The sequence below is a fragment of the Rattus norvegicus genome, chromosome 3 (assembly GCF_036323735.1).
Source record: "Rattus norvegicus strain BN/NHsdMcwi chromosome 3, GRCr8, whole genome shotgun sequence".
NCBI classification, from domain to species: Eukaryota; Metazoa; Chordata; class Mammalia; order Rodentia; family Muridae; genus Rattus; species Rattus norvegicus.
The window spans coordinates 39009085-39029770 of NC_086021.1; the positions used below are offsets into that span (position 1 = coordinate 39009085).

At 50.4% G+C, this 20686-nt stretch overlaps 1 protein-coding gene across 6 annotated transcripts in view; it reads left to right on the forward strand.

The window, feature by feature from the left end:
• The window catches only part of Gsn (gelsolin), a 53245-nt gene that overhangs the window by 26480 nt on the left and 6079 nt on the right, over positions 1-20686 (forward strand). For 3 of the 6 annotated variants that reach the window (XM_006234040.4, XM_039104784.2, NM_001004080.1), the window contains 10 exons: positions 1400-1604; positions 2167-2321; positions 8584-8745; positions 10953-11102; positions 12240-12329; positions 13721-13853; positions 15019-15107; positions 15251-15466; positions 17685-17818; positions 20150-20240. In XM_006234040.4, coding sequence (XP_006234102.1) covers positions 1409-1604; positions 2167-2321; positions 8584-8745; positions 10953-11102; positions 12240-12329; positions 13721-13853; positions 15019-15107; positions 15251-15466; positions 17685-17818; positions 20150-20240 — 1416 coding nt within the window. In that variant the 5' untranslated portion in view covers positions 1400-1408. Of the gene's footprint in view, positions 1-44; positions 116-1399; positions 1605-2166; positions 2322-8583; positions 8746-10952; positions 11103-12239; positions 12330-13720; positions 13854-15018; positions 15108-15250; positions 15467-17684; positions 17819-20149; positions 20241-20686 lie in introns of all 6 variants that reach the window. The other 3 variants (XM_017591662.3, XM_063283524.1, XM_063283523.1) reach the window with 2 other exon arrangements.

Genomic DNA, 20686 nt, shown 5'->3' on the forward strand with positions numbered 1-20686 from the left:
TGCCCGGGGTCCCCAGGGCTCCCCGAGTAATTGTCTATTGTAAGTTCTTGCAGATACAGCGCTAGGAAAAGGGGAGTAATTCAGGTGTAGGATGGAAAAACTCTTTTGTTGCTTTGTAAGTATGTCTTGCTGCTTCCGGGCTCCTGGGGGCGGGGGGGGGGGCGGGGGCAGGTCCCGGCTAAAACTGTTTCCCTCCCTGCAGGCTAACCTCACCTTGGCTGGATCTTTCCCCATTACTGATTCGGATCCCATCTCCCTTATCATGTCTAATTGCTGTCTCTACTGCCCTTCTTGCTGGTCCTTCTTAGTCAGACTCCTCTTCATTTGCTGTTTGTTGTGTCTGACCCTTCCCCATTCTTTTTTCCCTATGAAAGACTATGGACAGGACTGTTGTTTGACTCTCCTCTCTGACTGTTGTCCCCTACCCTCCCCGACCCCTCCCACTTTCCGTTCTCTCCTCTCCTCTCCCTGTCTTGAGTTTTTCTCCTCAACCGCATCTGACCTCTTCTGCCTGATTTTTGTTCCAACCAGACCATCCCCTGTCTGAGGTGACCTGCTGACTTCCCCCCTTAGGCATGCAAACCTAACCGGCTGTCCCATTGGCACACCCAGAGCATGTCTGGCAGCCTTTCCCACCTTCGACCTTTTCCTAACAGGTCCCCCCCCCCCCCCGCAGACTTCAGGCTCCATCCCTTCCCCTTTTCCAAGACGTGGAAATTTGGTGGGTGGGATGGGGGGCGGGGCAGGAGGGAGGAGGCAGGCAGCGCAGGAGGCCACTTGGGCCCGCTAAGCCAATCCCTTTTTTGGGCTGTGATGGAAGGGGTCTGAAGTGACCCTTCCCCTTCCAAGGAACAAAACCAAACAGGACATGGGACCTAGGATCGGGCCCCATCCCTTTTGATCCTCGGTTTCCCCATTTGCAGAGTAGGAGCGGATATTGAGTTCTAAGCTGTGAAGGTGCTGGAAGAGAGCAGATAGAGTCCCTGGGGACCGGGAGATTTGTCACTGCCATCTGGGAGCGTCTATCCATAGATGCAGAGATTGCCTTTGGGGTCCAGGACCATCCCTCTATGTTGTTTCCCAACTGGGGAATCTCTGAAAGATGGCCTGCCTCTTTGTGCCTTAGCTGTCCCCCCAAAAAGGGAGAGCGCCCTCTGCCTCCTCCGTCACCTTGCCAAGCAGGAGAGCAGAAAGGGAGACAGCATGGCTTGGCCAGAGCTGAAGACTAGAATATGTGTTTTCCTAACTCCCAGAAAGGGGTTGATTCTCCTCTACCACAGGGAGAGCACGAGGCTCAAGTGAGTCACTCTTGGTGCTGGAACCTGCCCTCCCTCATGCCTGGGGTCTCTCCTTGCTGACACCTACACTTCTGCTCAGGTTCTGTCCTGTCTCTCTGCAGCCCAGCACCATGGTGGTGGAGCACCCCGAATTCCTGAAGGCAGGGAAGGAGCCTGGCCTGCAGATCTGGCGTGTGGAGAAGTTTGACCTGGTGCCTGTGCCCCCCAACCTCTATGGAGACTTCTTCACGGGTGACGCCTATGTCATCCTAAAGACGGTGCAGCTGAGGAATGGGAATCTGCAGTATGACCTCCACTATTGGCTGGGTGAGTGAAGGGCTCCTGCTCAGCCCCACCCACCCCTAACCCCCAACAGCACGGATAGACCTGGAATCTTTGAACTCAGTGCTATGTATGTCGGGCCTTTGTTAATGGTTTCGTGACACTACGCTCTGGAGCTAGCCTGGACAAGTTCAGATCCCAGCTCTGCCCCTTGACCTGTGCTCTGCCCTCCAGCAACTCACCAGCCGTGTTTTTTCTATAGAATGGACCTGTCAACAGCTATGCTACCTCAAGAGGAAAAACAAGTTTTGTAGACGTCATGGAGACCCTACATTCCCCACCCCCTCACCTCTGTGTTTCCTTGGCTCAGCTCTAATCACTCCCTCATTTTCTCTTCAGAGCCAGGAGCCTAGAGTCTCCAACACTGGCTCTGATCTGTTTGTTTTAAGTCTCCTCATTATACAGATAGAGTAACTGAGGCTCTTGGAAAGCAGGGAGGGACTAGCTCAACTTCTAGCCAGGTCAGAGTAGAGCTCTTGGCTCTGCATGGCCTCTTCCCCAAAGGGCTGAGAAGCCTGTCTCATGCTGACCTTATTCTGTTCCCTAGGCAACGAGTGCAGCCAGGACGAGAGCGGGGCTGCCGCCATCTTTACCGTGCAGCTGGATGACTACCTGAATGGCCGGGCTGTACAGCACCGTGAGGTTCAGGGCTTTGAGTCGTCCACATTCCAAGGCTACTTCAAGTCTGGACTTAAGTACAAGGTGGGTTGGGTTAATGCCAGGGCTTACCGTCTTTTAGCCTTGCAGAGAGACGGACAGACAGGCCAAGTGCCAAGCTCTGAGAGTCTAGCAGCTAGGAACCCTGGGTCCTTACCATTGTGGTCTTAGAAGAGCCAAACTCCCCCATCCCTCGGATGAGCTTTTGATTCCGTATCTTACAATGAAAAGATTCTCTACAGCCTGGTAGAGTTTTCACAGCATCACAGTGAGCCCACAGGAGACCTTCTCACATCCGCCCACAGAACGTGCCAAGTCTCAATCCTGTGCTCCCACACTGGTTATGGTTAGGGCTTTGTTGGCAGAGGGCTCTGTGGTAAGTATTCGACGGGCCCCTTTCACTTACATCCCTCTCCCCACTCCCCTCACTTTCCTCTTGAACTTGGATTTTTACAAGTCATGTTTTGTTTTTTTCCCCTAAGCTTTCAGGCAGAGAGAAACCAAGCCAGAAACCCAGGAAACTGTTCCCCAATACACTGTGCATCCTCTACCCCGTCCCTTGATACCCGGAGCCCGCCTTTCCTCTGTGGTTGCTGGAGAGCCAGTTACACCTGCTCTACAGGGCCAGGGAGAGGATTTGGTAAAGAGATCGCTGGGAAATGTCCCACATGGGGACAAGAGAAGGACAATGAAGGGCTCAAGAGAAGCTGGATATTTATGAAGCCCAGCTCTCTTTGTGTAGGGTAGAGAGGGGATCACAAGTTTATGACCCAGATGAGCCTCCATCTCTCCTTTTGTAGGGGCTGGGGCAACTAAAGTACAGAGAATCAATCAATTAACTGGACTAGGGACACAGAGTGAGTCAATGCAGGGGCTAAGACCAGAACCCACATCGGCTCTCTGTGTCCCAGTGTTGTTCCCACTAAGCCACCCTGCCTCCCACGACCGGGTTCTAAGGAGGACACATGCCCTACCTATGTCACTGACCCTGTCTGGGTTTCAGAGTCCTCTTTGTCAGTGCAGAAGTGACTCCTCTTTTCCCAGGAGAGGGCAGGGATTGAGTGATGGGGTGTGCCTGTGAGGCTTAGATAACAAGGCAGGGTGTGTCCTGGATCAGCCACCTAGGGTGGGGCTGGGCTGCATCCCCTGGCATCTCCCCAGCTCTATTTGGTGAGTTACCATGGCCGGACAGCTGAGTTAACATGCCCAGGTGAGCAGCTAGCCTTCCTCTTGCTGTTGTTTGGGATCCGTGCAATTCTGAGGAAGGAGAGCTGGGATGCCTAGCCCTGGGCTGCAGAAAGATCTGTGTAGTCTCTCCTTCGATTATTCACTTAGCAGGTGATTTCAAGCTCCTAGATCAAGCTGGGCAGAGAGGTGCACACTTTTGAACCCAGAATTATGGAGGCAGAAGATTAAGAGTTCAAGGTGATCCTCTGCTAGATACTGTGTCTGAGGCCAGACATATATACATATATACATATATATGTATATATACATATATACACATATATACACATATATACACACTTGTGCACATACACAGACACACACACACATGCCTGCCCATTCACATGGACTGGTACACACACATGTATATGAAGGAACAAGGGAAAGAAGACAGACCTGTATCACTCCCTCGTGTGGCTGTCATGCTGCAGATGGTACTGGGAACGTATGTGACCTTGTTTTATCCCCGAAGGTAACCCTGGGAGGAGACACAAGGCTCAGAAGGGTCACAACTGTCAGCCATGAAAGTCGTGTTCAAGTCCAGCCCCGCCCTGATTCTGTCAGGCTCTGCACTGAGCTCTGGGGGTCCACGTGAGGCAGATCGCTTCCTTTCTAAGGATTTGAGGGTACTGGCAGTCTTCGGAGAGTCAATCCACTGAAGGCAGGCAGGAGGAGAAGGGGAGTCCACAGGATTCACATAGTCAGCCCTCACGGGGATCAGGGCCATCCATCTGCCTCAGTTACCTGTTGCTCTGGGAAAAGCTGAGCAGATATAAATGTGACAGCTGTCATGAACACCAGGGCAGGTTACCTGGCCAGAGAGCAGTGCAGAGCAGGCTACGGGCACCCAGGTGTGAAGTGGTAGTTTCAATACATTGAAGCTTTTCTATGGGATCCCATTTCATTCTCACCGTTGCTGTTAGGGTGTTGGTGATAATCCCATTTCATAGACGGGAAGGCTGAGGTCCTGCGGCATGAACCTACAAGCTAGTAGGGTGTTCTTACAAACACACCTTCCACGGAATGTGCTGTGCACTGTATGTACTCAGTTCATGTCCGACTTCGAGGCACTGGCTAGTACTGACCCCGTTGTGGAACTGAGGAAAGTGTGGTGCAGGGATGTTAAGCACCCGCCCAGGGTCACACAGCTGGAGAGTCATGCGAAGGAAATTCAGACGCAAGCGTGAAAGGTCTAAGTCAGCCCAGAGCCAGCCCAGAGTGGATGTTTCAAGAGTCCCTGACCCTCCATCTAAGCCCTGCATGTCTAACTAGCCGCTCCTGTATGAAGGGGATTTTCTGGAATGTTCTGGACCATGCTCTGAGGACCACTTGAGAGGTAGGTCCCAATCAGGGTCAGATTTGTGTCTTTCAGTCATGAAAGAAACTGTCCCCTGCAGGACAGAGGAGACCCACAGCCAGCCCTGTTTACCACCTCCTGCAGTCCTGCAGGTCCTCCGGCCGCCCCCGCACTTGGCTGACCCAGACCAAGGTTCTCGGGCTCCCCACCCTCATCTATTATAGATGTGAAGGAGCCAGGCTTGTCACACAAGACTTGTTTCTGTGAAAGCTTCCTCCTGGGAGCTACTTCTGTCTCCAAGTAAGAGAAGGGGCAGAGAGGGGACACGGAGCCACCAGGGAGAGCTGCCCTTATGTTCCAATCCCTTATCACTCGCCCTCCCTTCACCTTCCCCCAGAGCCCTGACCGTACCCCCCACCCCTGAAAAGGTTGGATTTTTTAAGCCCTTTGCTCAAAGGGAAGCTGGGCCCATGAGTCTGGGAGCCCTGGACTTTGAGACAGTTAGAAAGCAGACATTTGCTTGGAACAGGGCTCTGAGCTAGAGGATGCACTCCTCCAGCCTCGCCAAGGAGTTTTTTAGTTATGTATGTGGTTTGACTTTTTAGGTTTTTTTTTTATGGAAATATGTAGTGCCCTGCTCCCTATCTCACTAGCTCAGTAAGTCAAGCTTGACATACATTATATACATTAGCCAAGACTGAGAAGCTGCTCTTTGAAGTGAACGACCCTGGGACCCCCACCCCTGTAGGCGAAGACCAAATGGTGGCTGGTCACTTTAGTTCTTCCACAAACCTCTCTCTCAGCCCTCATGACATTAATTCAGAGAATGGCTCTTTAAACAGCTCACCCTGTAGAATTTTGTTCAAAGATTTTGATCTCTTTCTGTCTCACCCCAAAATTAGATTAGACAGCAACAATCAATCCTTTAAAACAAGAGTTTAAAAAAGTAATAGAAAAAATCCTAAAAATTCCCATCCTTTCCCTTGTAGATCCACTGGTATCTTCTGAGAACTGGCTTTATTTATTGTGTGTATGTATGTATGTATGTATGTATGTATGTATGTATGTATGTGTATATATGTGTGTGGGGGTATGTGTGTGTATATATATGTGTGTGAGTTTATGTGAGTAAATGTATGTGTATATATGTATATGTATGTATGTATGGGTATATATGTGTGTGGGGATATGTGTGTGTATATATATGTGTATGAGTTTATGTGAGTAAATGTATGTGTATATATGTATATGTATGTATGTGTGTATGTATATGTATGTACGTGAGTGTGGGTATGAGTTTATATGTATGTATATGTATGTATATATATGTGTGGGTATGTGTATATATTTATGTATGTGTGTATATATATGTGTGTATGTTTATGTGAGTATCTGTATGTGTATATATGTATGTATATGTATGTATATGTATATGTGTATGTATGTATATGTATGTATGTGTGTATATGTATATGTGTATATAGGGTATGTATATATGTATGTATATGTATATGTGTATATGTATGCATGTGTGTATGTATAAATGTACGCATGTGTGTATGTGTGTGTATATGTGTATGTGTGTATGTATAAATGTACGCATGTGTGTGTATATGTGTATGTGTGTATGTATGTATGTGTGTATGCATGTGTGTATGTATAAATGTATGCATGTGTGTATGTGTGTGTATGTGTGTATGTGTGTATGTGTGTGTATGTGTATATGTATGTGTGTATATGTGTGTATGTATGTATATATGTAAGTATGTATGTCGATATGTGTGCATGTATGTGTGTATGTGTATCTCTTCAAGTGTCATTCTCTGGGTCAGCAGCAGTGAGTAGAATGAATGCATCAGGACTCTCAGGCCCACCAGCATCTTGGTGCCTCATGCCACGACTGTTCCTACCTCAGAGGCTGTTGTGAGTCCTACATGGGCAGCATTGCCCAGCCTGACTGCTGCTTAATCATGTGACCCTGGGGTGCTGTGGGTGACTGTGGAGGAAGCACAGAATGCTAGGGTAGCTGCCCAGTGTCTGTTCCTCACCTCATCCCCAGCGACTGCCTCAACCCTTGCCCTCCTCCAGCCTTCACACCATTCTTGGGCCTCAGGCATCATGGCCACCTGAACTCAGGTTTATTCTTTCTATGATGGGAAAAGTTCCTGGCTTGCTACTGACTTGTGGACTTTCCAGTCGAGACGGAAGCCACGGGTGTAGCTGAGGTCATTCCACCCAGTGGCACCACAGCTGCCTGGTGGTGCTGAATAGGCTTTACGCCCACACCAAGAAAGGACACCAGAGGGCGCTCCAGCCCCCAGAAACTCAAAACTGCTTGTACCTGGGCCTAAGATCTGATATTGGGAGGAAGGACATGATTTTGCAGATTCCAACACACTGTGGTTTGATGCCGGCCGCACTACCCATCCTGCTGTGAGAGCTTGGGCGAGTCCCTTCATGTGTGAGCTCTGCTCTCCTCACCTGTGAGATACATGTGGAATGTGTGGTATAGTGGGTATGATCACGTGATAAACACATCCATTCCACTTACTGTTACCGTGGCTAACACGGGCCTCCTAAAATGGCCGCCTCAGCCTCCTTACACCCATCATGATTGTATGGCTAGGGTCAGTGCAAGGAGATGGGCAGATAGGGTCCTGACTGGGGTGGTCTGAGGACCTATAGAAGCCTCCAGACCCTCACCCTCATGGTACATGGAACAGGGAGACCCATAGCAGGCAGCAAGGCTGGAAGCCTTGAGTGTGCCCCAGACCTGCTGAGCATGCCAGAGGAAATCACTTCACTTCTCTGGGCTTTGGCTTAGGTTGGGCAAAAAGAGTGTAAGGTGGAGGGCTGGTGAGTACCTGAATCTGGAGCCATCCCAGACAGCTTCCTTAGACTTTCTACTGAACCAGTGTGTCGGGGGTACGGGGGCGCAGCTGGGGTAAGGAAGCCTCTGAGCAGGGTCCTTCCGAATTTGGTGGTGGCTGAAGGATGCAGGAGAGGCCTGAGGCTAAGACTGGGGAGATGGTTACTGAAAGTCATCCATTGCTGTGATGGAGGCTGGCCCTTTCCTCTACCCGCATGAAGGCTCACGTGGACCTGTGGGCTTACAGGACCCCCGCAGGAAGAAGGAGACAGGGTAATGTGGGCTAGGGGTGTCCAAGACGACCTTCAGAGATCCTCGCATGATGGGAAGGGCTGTAGTGGGTTGGATTAGCGCTTATCAAGGAGTGTCTTGCAGAATAGGTGCTGGAACGGGGTGAGGTGGAGAAGAGTGGCGAGCTAGGGAGAGACTGTGGAATATAACCATAGGAGCCCTTGGTATATATGTTCGTGCTCATTGTGTAACAGTCAGGCTCAGTGAGTAAGGAACATCCCCTACACTTTGATGACTGATCTCTTTCCTTGAAGAATAGCTTGTGTAGTGTGCCACAACGTGCCCGCCCCCTGGGGAGCGCTGGTTTTGGAGAGGAATGTTTACAGTCCTTTGATCCAGGAAGTGGCTTCTGAGATCTTTGAGGTGGAGTGTAAGGTTCAGTGGAATGTAGTGGGTAGGGAATCTAATGCTTTTTAGCCACATGGTTTTGGTAAATGTTATTCATTTTACTGAACCCCAGAAGAGAATGTCTCAGTATCAGACACAGTAAGAGTGACGTTCCTGGGTGCACTGAGTATCTATCCAGTAGTCGGAAGTTTCCTTCCCTCAGTCCTGTACCCCCTCTGTTATCTACTTCACCAGACCTCCTCCCCTGGACTAACACTGTCCCCTTGACCTGACAGAAAGGAGGCGTGGCATCTGGATTCAAACACGTGGTACCCAACGAGGTGGTGGTGCAGAGGCTCTTCCAGGTCAAGGGACGCCGTGTAGTCCGTGCCACTGAAGTACCTGTGTCCTGGGACAGTTTCAACAACGGTGACTGCTTCATTCTGGACCTGGGAAATGTGAGTCTTGCCTGCCCTTTCCCAAGGCCACTGTGGTGAACTTGGCCAGGTCTGACTCTGGGGAGGGGAAACACTGGTGAAGGGGTGCATGAATACTTGGGGGATAGAGACCAGAGGCTGACAGAGGTGTCAGGCGGGCAGATCTAGATTGGATAAGTCTGGTACTAGATTACCACATGTAGACTCAAGCTTGTCTTGCATGTGTACACGGACCTCGGGTTCCCATCACTCACACAGTGATCTTGAAATGCAGCCTCTCTGATATCTGACACACAGTTATATGCCCTTTAAAATATAGACACTCACCTCTAAGCACATGGCAGCTATGGGCAAACCTGAAGGTCCTCGTCCACTATGGACACTAACCCTACAGTGAGTGCCCACACATACAGACCTGGATGGACCCATAGTGTACATGCGACATAAACATCACAGGTTGCCTATGTACCTAGTATGTGATGCTGTGTGTGGTACGCATGCCAAGGCCTGCTTACAGGTTAATGGTGATGCTTCTCACATACTCCGCATGAGCACAAACCCGCAGACGGTTACAGCCAGACATTGTGCCCTAAAACTTCTGTGCACATGAGCCTGTGGTATGTGTAAGGGTGTTTGAGGTGCATATTCATCTGTGTACCATGTGTACCTGATCCCTACAGAGGTCAGAGGAGGGACGTGGCTCCTCTGGGACTGGAGTTATAGATGGCTGTGAGCGTCCATGTGAGTGCTGGGGGTCAAACCCGGATGACCTGAGAGAGCGTCCAGTGCTCTAGAGCTGCCTTTTAGGCTTCAGTGTAGTTTTTTTAAAGTGACATGGCAAGCTGTGCTATACTCCCAGCTGCTGTTCTGTATCTCACCCAGCGAGCGTACCTGCAAACTCCTAACTGTAGATCAGGAAACAGCATCACAGCTCTCTGCAAAGCATTGGCTGTTCCTCCCAGTCCCTCTGCCCTGAGGGCAGCCTTCAGAACTCTCAATCGGATAGACTCGGTTTGTTTGTTTTTTGGTTTTCTTGCACGTTTCTGAAATTATGTGCAGGAGACCGTCCTCTCTTATGTTGAATTCCTTTTTTCAACCGTGCATATCTGAGATTCCTCCATGTCGTTGGAGCTCACTCTTGCTTTGTGAGAGTCAACTCTACAGGGACTCAGTGGCTTCATTATTCCTGCTGTTGGTGGACTCTCGGTTGGTCTCTGGTTTGGGCTGTCCTGAACATTCTGTCACTTTCGTATCACACTCCATCATTGAAGGGATTCAGGGCAGAAACTCAGGTAGGAACTGAAGCAGAAACCATGGAGGCACAGTGTTTACCCGCCTGCCTAGGGATGTTGCTGCCCACAGTGGGCTGGGCTGCCCACATCAGTGACCAATCAAGACATGGCCACAGGCCAGTCTGATTTGACCAAGTCCTTAGTTGAGGATTCCTCTTCCCAAGTGACTGTAGGTTGTGTCACAATGTTAAATAATAAAAACAGTTAGCACACAGGCAAGATGTAGGTAGGTGGATGCTGCAAACAAATGACGCTTGCAGTTTTGCTTCTCTCCAGCAGGGGTCTCTATAACAGAAGCTCAGAGATGCTATAAACTTATAAGTAAAAGTTGATTTAGGCTCACAGGCTGAGGAGATCTGGCAGCACCATCTGGAGACTGACTGGGTGCTTTATTTATTTATTTATTTATTTATTTATTTATTTATTTATTTATTTTGGTTCCTTTTTTCGGAGCTGGGGACCGAACCCAGGGCCTTGCGCTTCCTAGGCAAGCGCTCTACCACTGAGCTAAATCCCCAACCCCTACTGGGTGCTTTATAAAATGGCCAGTGTAGACAGGCAAATGGCTATGTGTAAACCGGTCAAGATACAGGGTGATCTGTTCTGTAGTAGGAAAAACTGAACCTTGAAAAACGTTAATCCTGCTAATCACCTAAGAGCCAACAGAGTCCTTTCCCCCCAGCACTGCCACATGAACTTCAGAGGAACAAGTCATATGTAAGCCACAGAGGCCAGCGACCTAGATGTCATTGTGTAATTAGTATCCTCGAATGCAGATCACTTTGTTGGGTGGTGTGTGTGCGCTCTGCCAGCCCTCACCTGGGCAAGCACAGGCCACGGGCTTGCACATAGCCACAGTCTGCATATTGCTGTCCTGTCAGGCGAGCTTGGGCAGAGGCTGGACCCTGACTTCCTGGGGTCTCTGTCTTCTTACAGAATATCTATCAGTGGTGTGGCTCCGGCAGCAACAAGTTTGAAAGACTGAAGGCCACGCAGGTGTCCAAGGGCATCCGGGACAACGAGAGGAGTGGACGCGCCCAAGTACATGTGTCTGAAGAGGGTAGCGAGCCGGAAGCCATGCTCCAGGTGTCTGTGGGGAATGGGTGGGGACAGGGGACAGGCTACTTCTTCCTTCTTGGTGAAGATTGACTTAGTAAGGCCCCGTCCCTGCCTCTGAAGATCTTGCTTTGTTGTTTTTTGTTTGTTTGTTTGTTTGTTTGTTTGTTTTTGTTCTTTTTTTCGGAGCTGGGAACCGAACCCAGGGCCTTGCGCTTCCTAAGTAAGCGCTCTACCACTGAGCTAAATCCCCAGCCCCCTGTTTGTTTGTTTTTTAACTTGGCCTGAATATTTAGGGAGTAGGAAGATAGCTTCCTGAAACTCTTAACTTCCCTGAGATCTTGAGCTGGATCCCCAGGATGTGAAGCACGCTGGGAGTGCATACCACACCCTTCAGCAAGGAGGACCAAGTCTTCCAAAGAAGCAGACTAGGAAAGAGGTCCTCCCAACAGTTCTTGAGGACTAGCCGAAATAATTGAGACCCAGCCGTCAGTGTCCTCTTCTGACGTGCCTGTTTATTTATGGCTCCTTTGGTTAACTGATGGGATTGTCTGCTCTGCTACCACACTTTGAGAATCTGCCAACAGAGAGGCAAGGCTCCCCAGGAGAAGGAGGGGTCGAAGCCTCTTCTCTGTGCCACTTTGCTCCTACTTGCTGGGGACATCTAGTTCCGGTTTTTTGCAAAGGAATTTTATTGGGGTGGGGGGAAGGTCCAGACACCAGGGACGGTTCCTGGGATGGAACAGAGAAAACGTAAGCTGTGTAGTGATGACAGCTGAGGGTCTAATTCTGACAGCCTCCTAGAAGCAGTGTAGACAAGCAAGCCAGTCTTTCTAGCTCTCCATTCCTCTCTGTGAATGGAGGGTGGTAAGTAAGATCCCCTCCAGTCCCAGTGAGGTGTTTGCCAATTGCCTTTGACTCAGATGCTCAAATCCAAAGCAGACGACTGGGGGAAGGTCCAGCCTGGGGGCGGGGCGCAGGGAGGGAAGGACAGCTGGTAGGAGAAGTGAGCTCTTTCTCAGAAGAAGTAGATTCAAGATGTCAGGGCCAGACAGGTTCCATGTGGAACATGGACATGGCTGTCTGTGAGGCCTGGCCTCCTGCGGAGCTCTCTCAGAAACCGCCATGCTCACTGATGCTCTTTCACCCCATTGACACTTCCTCCAGGTGCTGGGCCCCAAGCCGGATCTGCCTCAGGGCACCGAGGACACAGCCAAGGAAGATGCTGCCAACCGAAGGCTGGCCAAGCTCTACAAGGTGAGCCCCAGGGTATTATTTTCCATAGTACATGCAGGGTCAGGCCAGGAGGCAGGAGGCCCTGCTGTCCCTGGCTGCTCTGGCTGGAGAACTGAGGTCCCAGGTCCCAGGGTGTCTGTTATTCTCCTGAAGCCGGAGAGCAAGAGGGGATGCCAAGCTCATCTGGACCGTGCAGTACTTGGTTCCCCGCCCCTTCCCTGCAAAGGAGAAACAGCTTTTGTTGTTTTGGTTTGCTTGGGTTAGGTTTGTGGGTTTTGTTATCAACTGTCAGGATCTGGTCTGACTGTACAGCCTAGGGCTAGCTTTGATCCTCATGTCTTCTAAGTCCTGGGGTTACAGGTCACCACCACTGTGTCCAGCCAGAGGGTCATCTTTGCAAAATTTTGTAGGATTTCTGGGAGTCTGCGCTGGGGCGCCGGGGACGACAGAGTGTCTTAGGAAAACACTACACTACGAGCCAGGGAGGGGTGATGACTTCCTTGTGTGCACTTGAGTCTGTGTTTCCATGTTTCGGCCCATGCTGGACTTGGCTTGCACACACCAGGCAGATGCCAGCCCTTGTCCCTTCCCTGTCTTTATAGAATCTGGAATGAGACTTGTGGGCTTTGCTGTGTGATGGTCCCCAGCTCCCCAATCTCCCTCCCCAGGGACTCAGAAGTCCCTGCTTACCCAGAGCCGGTCTTGTGAAATTTGGGTAGCGGACATCTCTTGTTTCTACGTTGAATGTATTCCTTATATTGGAATTTCTTAGATTTATGGAAATCTTGCAGATTGTCCACAGCCCTAATCCAGCTTCTCCTTAGCCTAATGTAAACAAACAGGCTCGTTGGTCAGCTAAGCGACCGAGACTGGTGACTGCTGTCCACCAATTACAGGTGTGATTCTGGTTCTCCCAAGTTCCTTCCCAGCAGGGTCGAGGCTGGCACACCATGTTTGCCTGTTGTCATTTTTCTTTTCGTTGTTCATGATTTCAAAAGCTTTCCAGAAAGCTCTACGTCTTCTCAGAGGCCCCGCGCTTTTATTAAGACAAGGTCTCACGTATCCCAGGCTGGCCTTCAACTCTCTACTGGCTAAGGATAAGTTTCTGATCTCCTGCCTCTACTGCCTTCTAGGACTGCAGGTGCGCACCATGACCCCTGGTTTATGTGGTGCTAGGGGAATAGAACCTCAGGCTTTGTGCGTGCTAGGCCAGTACTCCATGCTTGACCTCAAGCCCCTCCTCCCTTCCGTGTACCCACTCTTCTAATCCAGGTGCAGTAGCATCTATGCTACATGCGAGGTGGAAAAGCCAAAGAAGCCTGGGCTGTGCTGCAGAGCTGGGTGGGCCCAGATGTTGATCTGCCCCTCCGCCTGCCTCTGGTGCTCACACATCCCCTTCTCTGTCCCCCCAGGTCTCCAACAGTGGAGGCAGCATGTCAGTCTCCCTCGTGGCTGACGAGAACCCCTTCGCCCAGTCCGCCCTGAGATCCGAGGACTGTTTCATCCTGGACCACGGCAGAGATGGGAAAATCTTTGTTTGGAAAGGTATGGGGCGGGTCCTGGTCACTACAGGTTTCTAGGATCTCAGTCACAGGGAGAACAGAGCGCTAGAGGCTGCTGGGACAATGAAGGCAGTCGGGATCTTGAATCAGTGTCTCATTTTGCAGTTGATTCACTGTATGATCTTAGGCCTTGCTGGACCAGAGTCCCAGTACGGGCTCAAATGAATGTTTGCCAATTGTGTGACAAGATCAGTCCTCCAAGAAGTTAATAGACACTGTATAATGCCTCTGTGTGTGTGTGCATACATACATACATATACACATACATACATGTATACATATACACACATATAAACATATATATACACATATATGTATACATTGCATATACATATACAATTTTTTTGGAGCTCTGTGGGCCCAGTGCTTCCTGGGCCCCAGCATTCTGAACAGGGTTAAATAGTATGTTATTATAAGACTTGGAACTCTCTGCTAGGTGTCAGGCCCTTTTGTGAAGGAAATTGTGCCAGGGGGCACCAGGGAAATCCTTGTGGATGGGTAGCTCCTGTGAGGCTCTTGGGTCCAGGTTGTTTCTGAGAGCCCAGAGATATCTGAGAAGACCCCAAGTGCTTCCTCAGACGTTGACAGTGACCCTGGGAAGAGGGAAGGGAGGGAAGTGGGTAGAGGCAGCAAGAACTTGAGAGGCTAGCTGTCGGAGGGATGTGGGCATGGACTGGTCATGGCCTCTCCTGACGCTTCAAGGGGCGGGAACAGAGAGCAGACTGGATGGGGAAGGATAGTCTTGGAAGCCTTGAACGGAGGCTTCTGTGTAAAGCGTGCAGCCTGGGTATCTGAACTGAATCTGCAGGCTAATTTCCTATGACCGCTCTCAGATCCCCATTTCCTTATATATGAGAGGGCACAAGTCAGCCATGACCTCCGTGATTTAAGGCTGTTGTGCGGATTAAATGGAGTTATTTGTGTGTGGTTCTGGCACCGAATCTGTGCTCAGTAAATCAACCACAGAGGTTGTCATCGTTGCTGGCCAGGATGGGGAGGGAGTATCTCTTGGAAGTAGCAACCCTCAGCGCTTGGGGTGGTGCTCCTGGCTACTGTCTAAGTGTAAGGAGAGTAGGGAGGTGGGCTGGCTACCCCTTTCCAGGGACCTCTGGCTGCTAACCTTGCGTTGTTCCTCTGATTTCTGGCAGGCAAGCAGGCCAACATGGATGAGCGGAAGGCTGCCCTCAAAACAGCCTCTGACTTCATCTCCAAGATGCAGTACCCCAGGCAGACCCAGGTGAGGTTCTGATGCCAGGAAGAGGCGTGTTCAGTGGGGGCGAGGGTCCCCCATCCTCCTCAGGGACCAGCCAGGCACCTGAGGCTCCCTAAGACCCCTGCTAGCCAGCTTTGCCACATCCTGAGCCTCTCCTCCCTTCCTAGGTTTCAGTCCTCCCGGAGGGCGGCGAGACTCCTCTCTTTAAGCAGTTCTTCAAGAACTGGCGGGACCCAGACCAGACAGACGGCCCTGGCCTGAGCTACCTCTCCAGCCACATTGCCAACGTGGAGCGCGTGCCTTTCGATGCTGCTACACTGCACACCTCCACTGCCATGGCTGCCCAGCACGGCATGGATGATGACGGAACTGGCCAGAAACAGGTAATCGGAACCACAGTTCTATGGCAAAGGATTCCACAGGCCAGGCTCAGTCACCGGTCCCGTTACACCAGCTAAAGGATGTTAAAGGGCAGACTGAGGCTTTATCCATGTAGCCAAACTGGGGAGAACAAGAAAAGGGGCCTCAAGAGCCACCCAAGTCCATCTTCATGACATGGGCACGAGCTTTGCCTTTAAATATGGGGAGAATTGAGGCTAGAGGTGCGTGTGTTTGAAGAAGCAGTCTTGGGCCAAGGATGGTGTGGTTAATCATCTCAGATCTGGTTCGAAAGGCAAGGCCAGTTTGACTCCAAGGTGCTGTCCCCCATCTCTTGGATGTTCACCATCACTGGAGGCGACCAGCCCCTCACCAGTGAGCACAGGCTCAGGACAATGACTTATCCGTGCGCCTTCAGCCTTGGAAGCGCAAAGGCAGGTGAGATGGGTTCAAGACTCCCCTGAGGAGGTAACCTGTCTACAAGCAGAGCTGAGCGAGTGGCCCAGACCTAAGCAAGATGGAGGATTCTATGTCCTCCTGGCTTCAGTTACCCCGTGAGCCAGTGCTTTCTAACAAAAAGCAGTTTTTAAGTACTTGTCGAGTATCGCCATGCCTGGGCTGGCTTTGGCTAGATGCCTTCCTTCCCTGTTTCCTACTACGGCTCTGCCACACTGAGAGTGTTTCTCTCAAGTTTTCACCACAGTCGTGGTGCATGAGATTCTTTACTTCCACTTTGTTTTCTGGCAACAAACATTCCCTGAGTACCTGCTGTGTAGGTGCCCAGACCCCATCTTCTTCCTAAGGAGTGCCTGGGTGGCAGGGGGAGGGGACCACAGTCATACTAGAGCCTTGAAATCTGTTGTTCCGAAGGGAAGCTGATTGGAAGCTCTGGGATTTTGTGGGAACGCAGGAAGGGCAGTGGGAGTGGGGTGGCTGGGATTGGCTAGCACAGTAGGAACAGGAGTTTGCTGGGGCGGGGGGAGTAGGGGACACATTCCAGGCAGGACCTGCTATTTGAGGAGGATGGTGCCGGTGGCATCGTCAGGAGAGACCATGAATGCAGTTCATGGAGTACAGCAGTAATAAAATATTTTGGGTTTTCTTTTGATTTTAGTAGATGTATGACAGATTTGATTCCGTGCTTTAAAAGCCCGCCGTAAAAATAGGTGGGAGGCAGAAACATGACCTGGAACATCTGGAGTGGGGGTCGTTGTGATCGGTTAGGGGAGAGACGGAGAGGGGACCCGGGAGTGGGAAGACAGGGTGGAGAGGTGGAGGTGTGTTCATAGATGCTTAGAGCCCAGAGTCCATTCCCGGCCAGCGTCCACTGTTTCCTTCCCTAAGAGGCATAGGACAGTCACCATTACTGTCGTGGGTGCTGTTCTTTCCTGGCTACTGGACGGTGTGTAGAGGAGGCAGCGAATGCATTTGGTAGACTGAGAGTTGAGCCTGGTCATTTACCCAACCTCTCTGAGCCTTACTTGCTCATTGTAAAATGGTCTTTGAGCCATCACCTTCGAGACTCCACACTGCAGGCTCAATGCCTCCACTTGACCACCAGGTGTCACTGCAGAGCCTCCCAATGACCAATCACTAGAACTGTCTGAACAGATCCGCCTGCCGAGGGATCATTCTGAGGCCATCAACTATGGCCCCGAGGAATGAGGTGTCCCATCAAATCCACAGGGAGAGTGGAAATATTGGTGGTATAATGTCGATCCTGTTAATAGCCGTTGAGCCTAATAGAGCCAGCTCCTGGTAAGGGGGGAGTGGTGTCATGGCGCCTTCATGACTAGAATTTAAGGCTTGGCACCATTTAAGGATGTTGTCACCATCAGTTTTCAGGTGAGAAAACCGAGGCTCTGAGAGGTGCCATCGAAAGTCATATGACCTCTCAAGGGGCGGGGCTTAGGGTTTGACTCAGGCCTGGCTCAATCTCTAATCTAGAGCTGTGTTGAGGGGCTCTTCAGGGGGAAGGGCAGATCATCTGGTCAGGTGTTGTAGGGAGAACCAGAGTAGGAACCCTGGGATCATAGCTCGCTATGCCTTTCAGTAGCTCTGTGTGCTGGGCAAATTGTTTAATTTGGCTTGGGTCTGGATGGCACCCCACTCCCATGAAAAACTTGCCCCGTTCTCTACACTGTCCAGTATACTGGGGTCTCCAGCTCCCCCAGGGTGACCGAGCGCACACTGTGGTGTCTGACCTCAGCTCTGTCTCTGCAGATCTGGAGAATTGAAGGTTCCAACAAGGTACTGGTGGACCCCGCCACATATGGCCAGTTCTATGGAGGTGACAGCTACATCATTCTGTACAACTACCGCCATGGTGGCCGCCAGGGACAGATCATCTACAACTGGTGAGGGCCTGGGCTGTCTGCTGGGTCTTAGGGGGATTGTGTGGGGGCCACGACTGTGCCTGATATGCTGACAAGGGAAGAGACTGAGTTGATCTGACGGAGTCTGGAGTCTGCGGGCCTGAACTTGCTAGGACCCATTCTTATGCAGAGTAACAACCTTGACCTTCTTGTCATCAGAATATGACATGCCCAACCTAGGGACAGAGACACATCAACCCAGCAGCTCCTGCCAGGCAGTGCCAAGTTCTAATACCAGTTTATCCTTTCAGAGGACGGATATATATATATATATATATATATATATATATATATATATACATATATACACACATATATATATTTCTGTAATACGGGATAGATCTGATATATATATGTGTATATATGTATATATATATCAATTACAATAATTATTTAAATAATTGTTTTATAACAGAGCATAGAATCACATTGCTCCAGACCCAAAGCAAAGCCCAAAGGTGTCATTCTGAACTTTTCGTTACACCTGTGACTCATCTGCCAAGCCCCACCCTTTCCTCTTGAGCAGTTTGGCAATTTTCATTTACCCTTTTGGCATAATTACCGGAAGAATGTATAATGTAAGCACACACTAAGCTCATTGCCCTGTAGCTGGCCCTTTGGCTATTACCTTCCTGGAAGCCAACAGCTTCCTGATTGTGGGTTTGTGTCCGACAAATTGCCATTCCTTTGGGTTGCTGTACCCTGGCTTATTGACAAGCTCCCACACCCAGGCATACTCGGGTGCTAGTCCGCTATACCATCAGCGTTGATGACTGTTAGCAAGCAGGTGGGTGTTCAGAGAAGTCTCTGTGGTGAGTTCCCAGGAGTGGATCGTCAGACCCAGGGAGTCAATGGACCTGTCATTTTGATAGATAGCTACCGTTTCCCAGCTAGCGTTTGGGGCCTTTCATATCCCTGTATTTCTGCCAGCTACAGGCTGGAGACCCTGTTTCCCTGGCCCCGTCTCAGTAGACTGTGTTGATAAACTCCTGGATCCTTGTCAACCTGATAGTTTATAAAGTGGTATCTTATTAGATTTTAAATTTGCACACTTGTGTGCACACTGACAGCTCTGGGACCCTCCTCTAGCACTGAAAGGCAAGCAGTAAGCTGGTGTCTCTGTTGCTAGACAACGTCAGACTTTCGTCTGAACAATAGTTGTCACATTTCTTCCCCGTTGAGGTTTTCATTTTGAAATAATTTTAGACCCACTGAAGAGTTGCTAAAAACAAAACAAAAAAAAAAAGAAAGAAAGAAAGAAAAAAAAGAAAACAAAACAAGAAACCCTGGTCAGTTCTCACATACGCTCTGTCCCGCCGGCTTCCCTTCATAGCCTAGGCCGCTGTGAGGCAGCTGTTGCAGGACTGTGCACCTGTCTGTGTCTACTCCGTTTCACCAGATCTCCATTCTTCAGTCTTTCCTGGCCCGGGCCCTAACCCAAGATCCCGTGGGACATCTCTAGTGCTTAGGACCCAGTCCCCTCAGCCTTCTGGGATTATAACATAGCCTGCCCTTTTCCTTTATGACCATAAACCCACAAAGAGTGGTGCTCAGGAATCATGCACACGGACTGTTGGGCAACCCCATACTTTTAAAAGCATCTGCTGTGTTTCAGTTTTTCGAGACAGGGTTTTTCTGTGGAGCCCTGGCTGTCCTGGAAACCAGGTTGGCCTTGAACTCACCGAGATCCACACGCCTCCACTTCCTGAGTGTTGTCACCATAGGCATGCACCACCACTGCCTGGCTGAGAGCGTCAGCATTTTAAAGCTAAATACGGATCTCATTATTGCAGGGACATGGGGATGCTGGAGTTTGAACCCAGAGCCTGGTACACGCTAGGCAAGCCACTGCCAGTGATCTATAAATAATCTCTGTACCCCCCTTTTTTTGCCTTTTATTTTGAGGCAGAGTCTCACTAATAATTTGCCCATGCTGGCCTTGAACTTTCAATCCTTCTCCATTAACTCCCCAGGTAGCTGAGACTACAGGCCTATATCACTAAGTTCAACATACCATACAAAATCCTTAGGAGGCTTTTTGACATATGGTGTATACCAGATACAGTAGTATAAGGCCCAGCCTTGACAAGAAGCTGAGGTGGGGGGACCTAGAGTCTCCCTAACTCTCCCTCTCAAGGCAGTTACCACACACAATGACAAAGCTGTTGTCTCTGGCTTGCCCCATGGTCCCTGCACTTCTCTATCCCAGTCCCATTCCTACCACCAGCAGCTGCACGGGTTACTAGAGCTCAGGGCAAGGAAGAGGCCCAGAGCTCTATAGAAACTAGAGCTGCGTCTCTCCCCCTCTTCTAGGCAGGGTGCCCAGTCTACCCAGGATGAGGTCGCTGCTTCAGCCATCCTGACTGCCCAGCTGGATGAGGAACTGGGAGGAACTCCTGTCCAGGTGAGCCAGATCAGTGCCTCTTAGGGCTTCAGCCAGGGCCTCGTCTGTCTGCTCACTTAGCTGCTTGATTATTCATACAGTGATCCATGCATCTGCCCACTCACCCACTCACTCATCCATCCACCCACCCACTCATCCATCCACCCACCCATCCATCCATCCATCTACCTATCCATCCATCCATCCATCCATCCATCCATCCATCCATCCATCCACCCACCCACCCACCCATCCATCCACCCACCCATCCATCCACACATCCACCCATCCATCCATCCATCCATCCATCCATCCACCCCCACCCATCCATCCACCCACCCACCCATCCATCCACCCATCCATCCACACATCCATCCATCCACCCATCCATCCACCCCCACCCATCCATCCACCCACCCACCCATCCATCCACCCATCCATCCACACATCCATCCATCCACCCATCC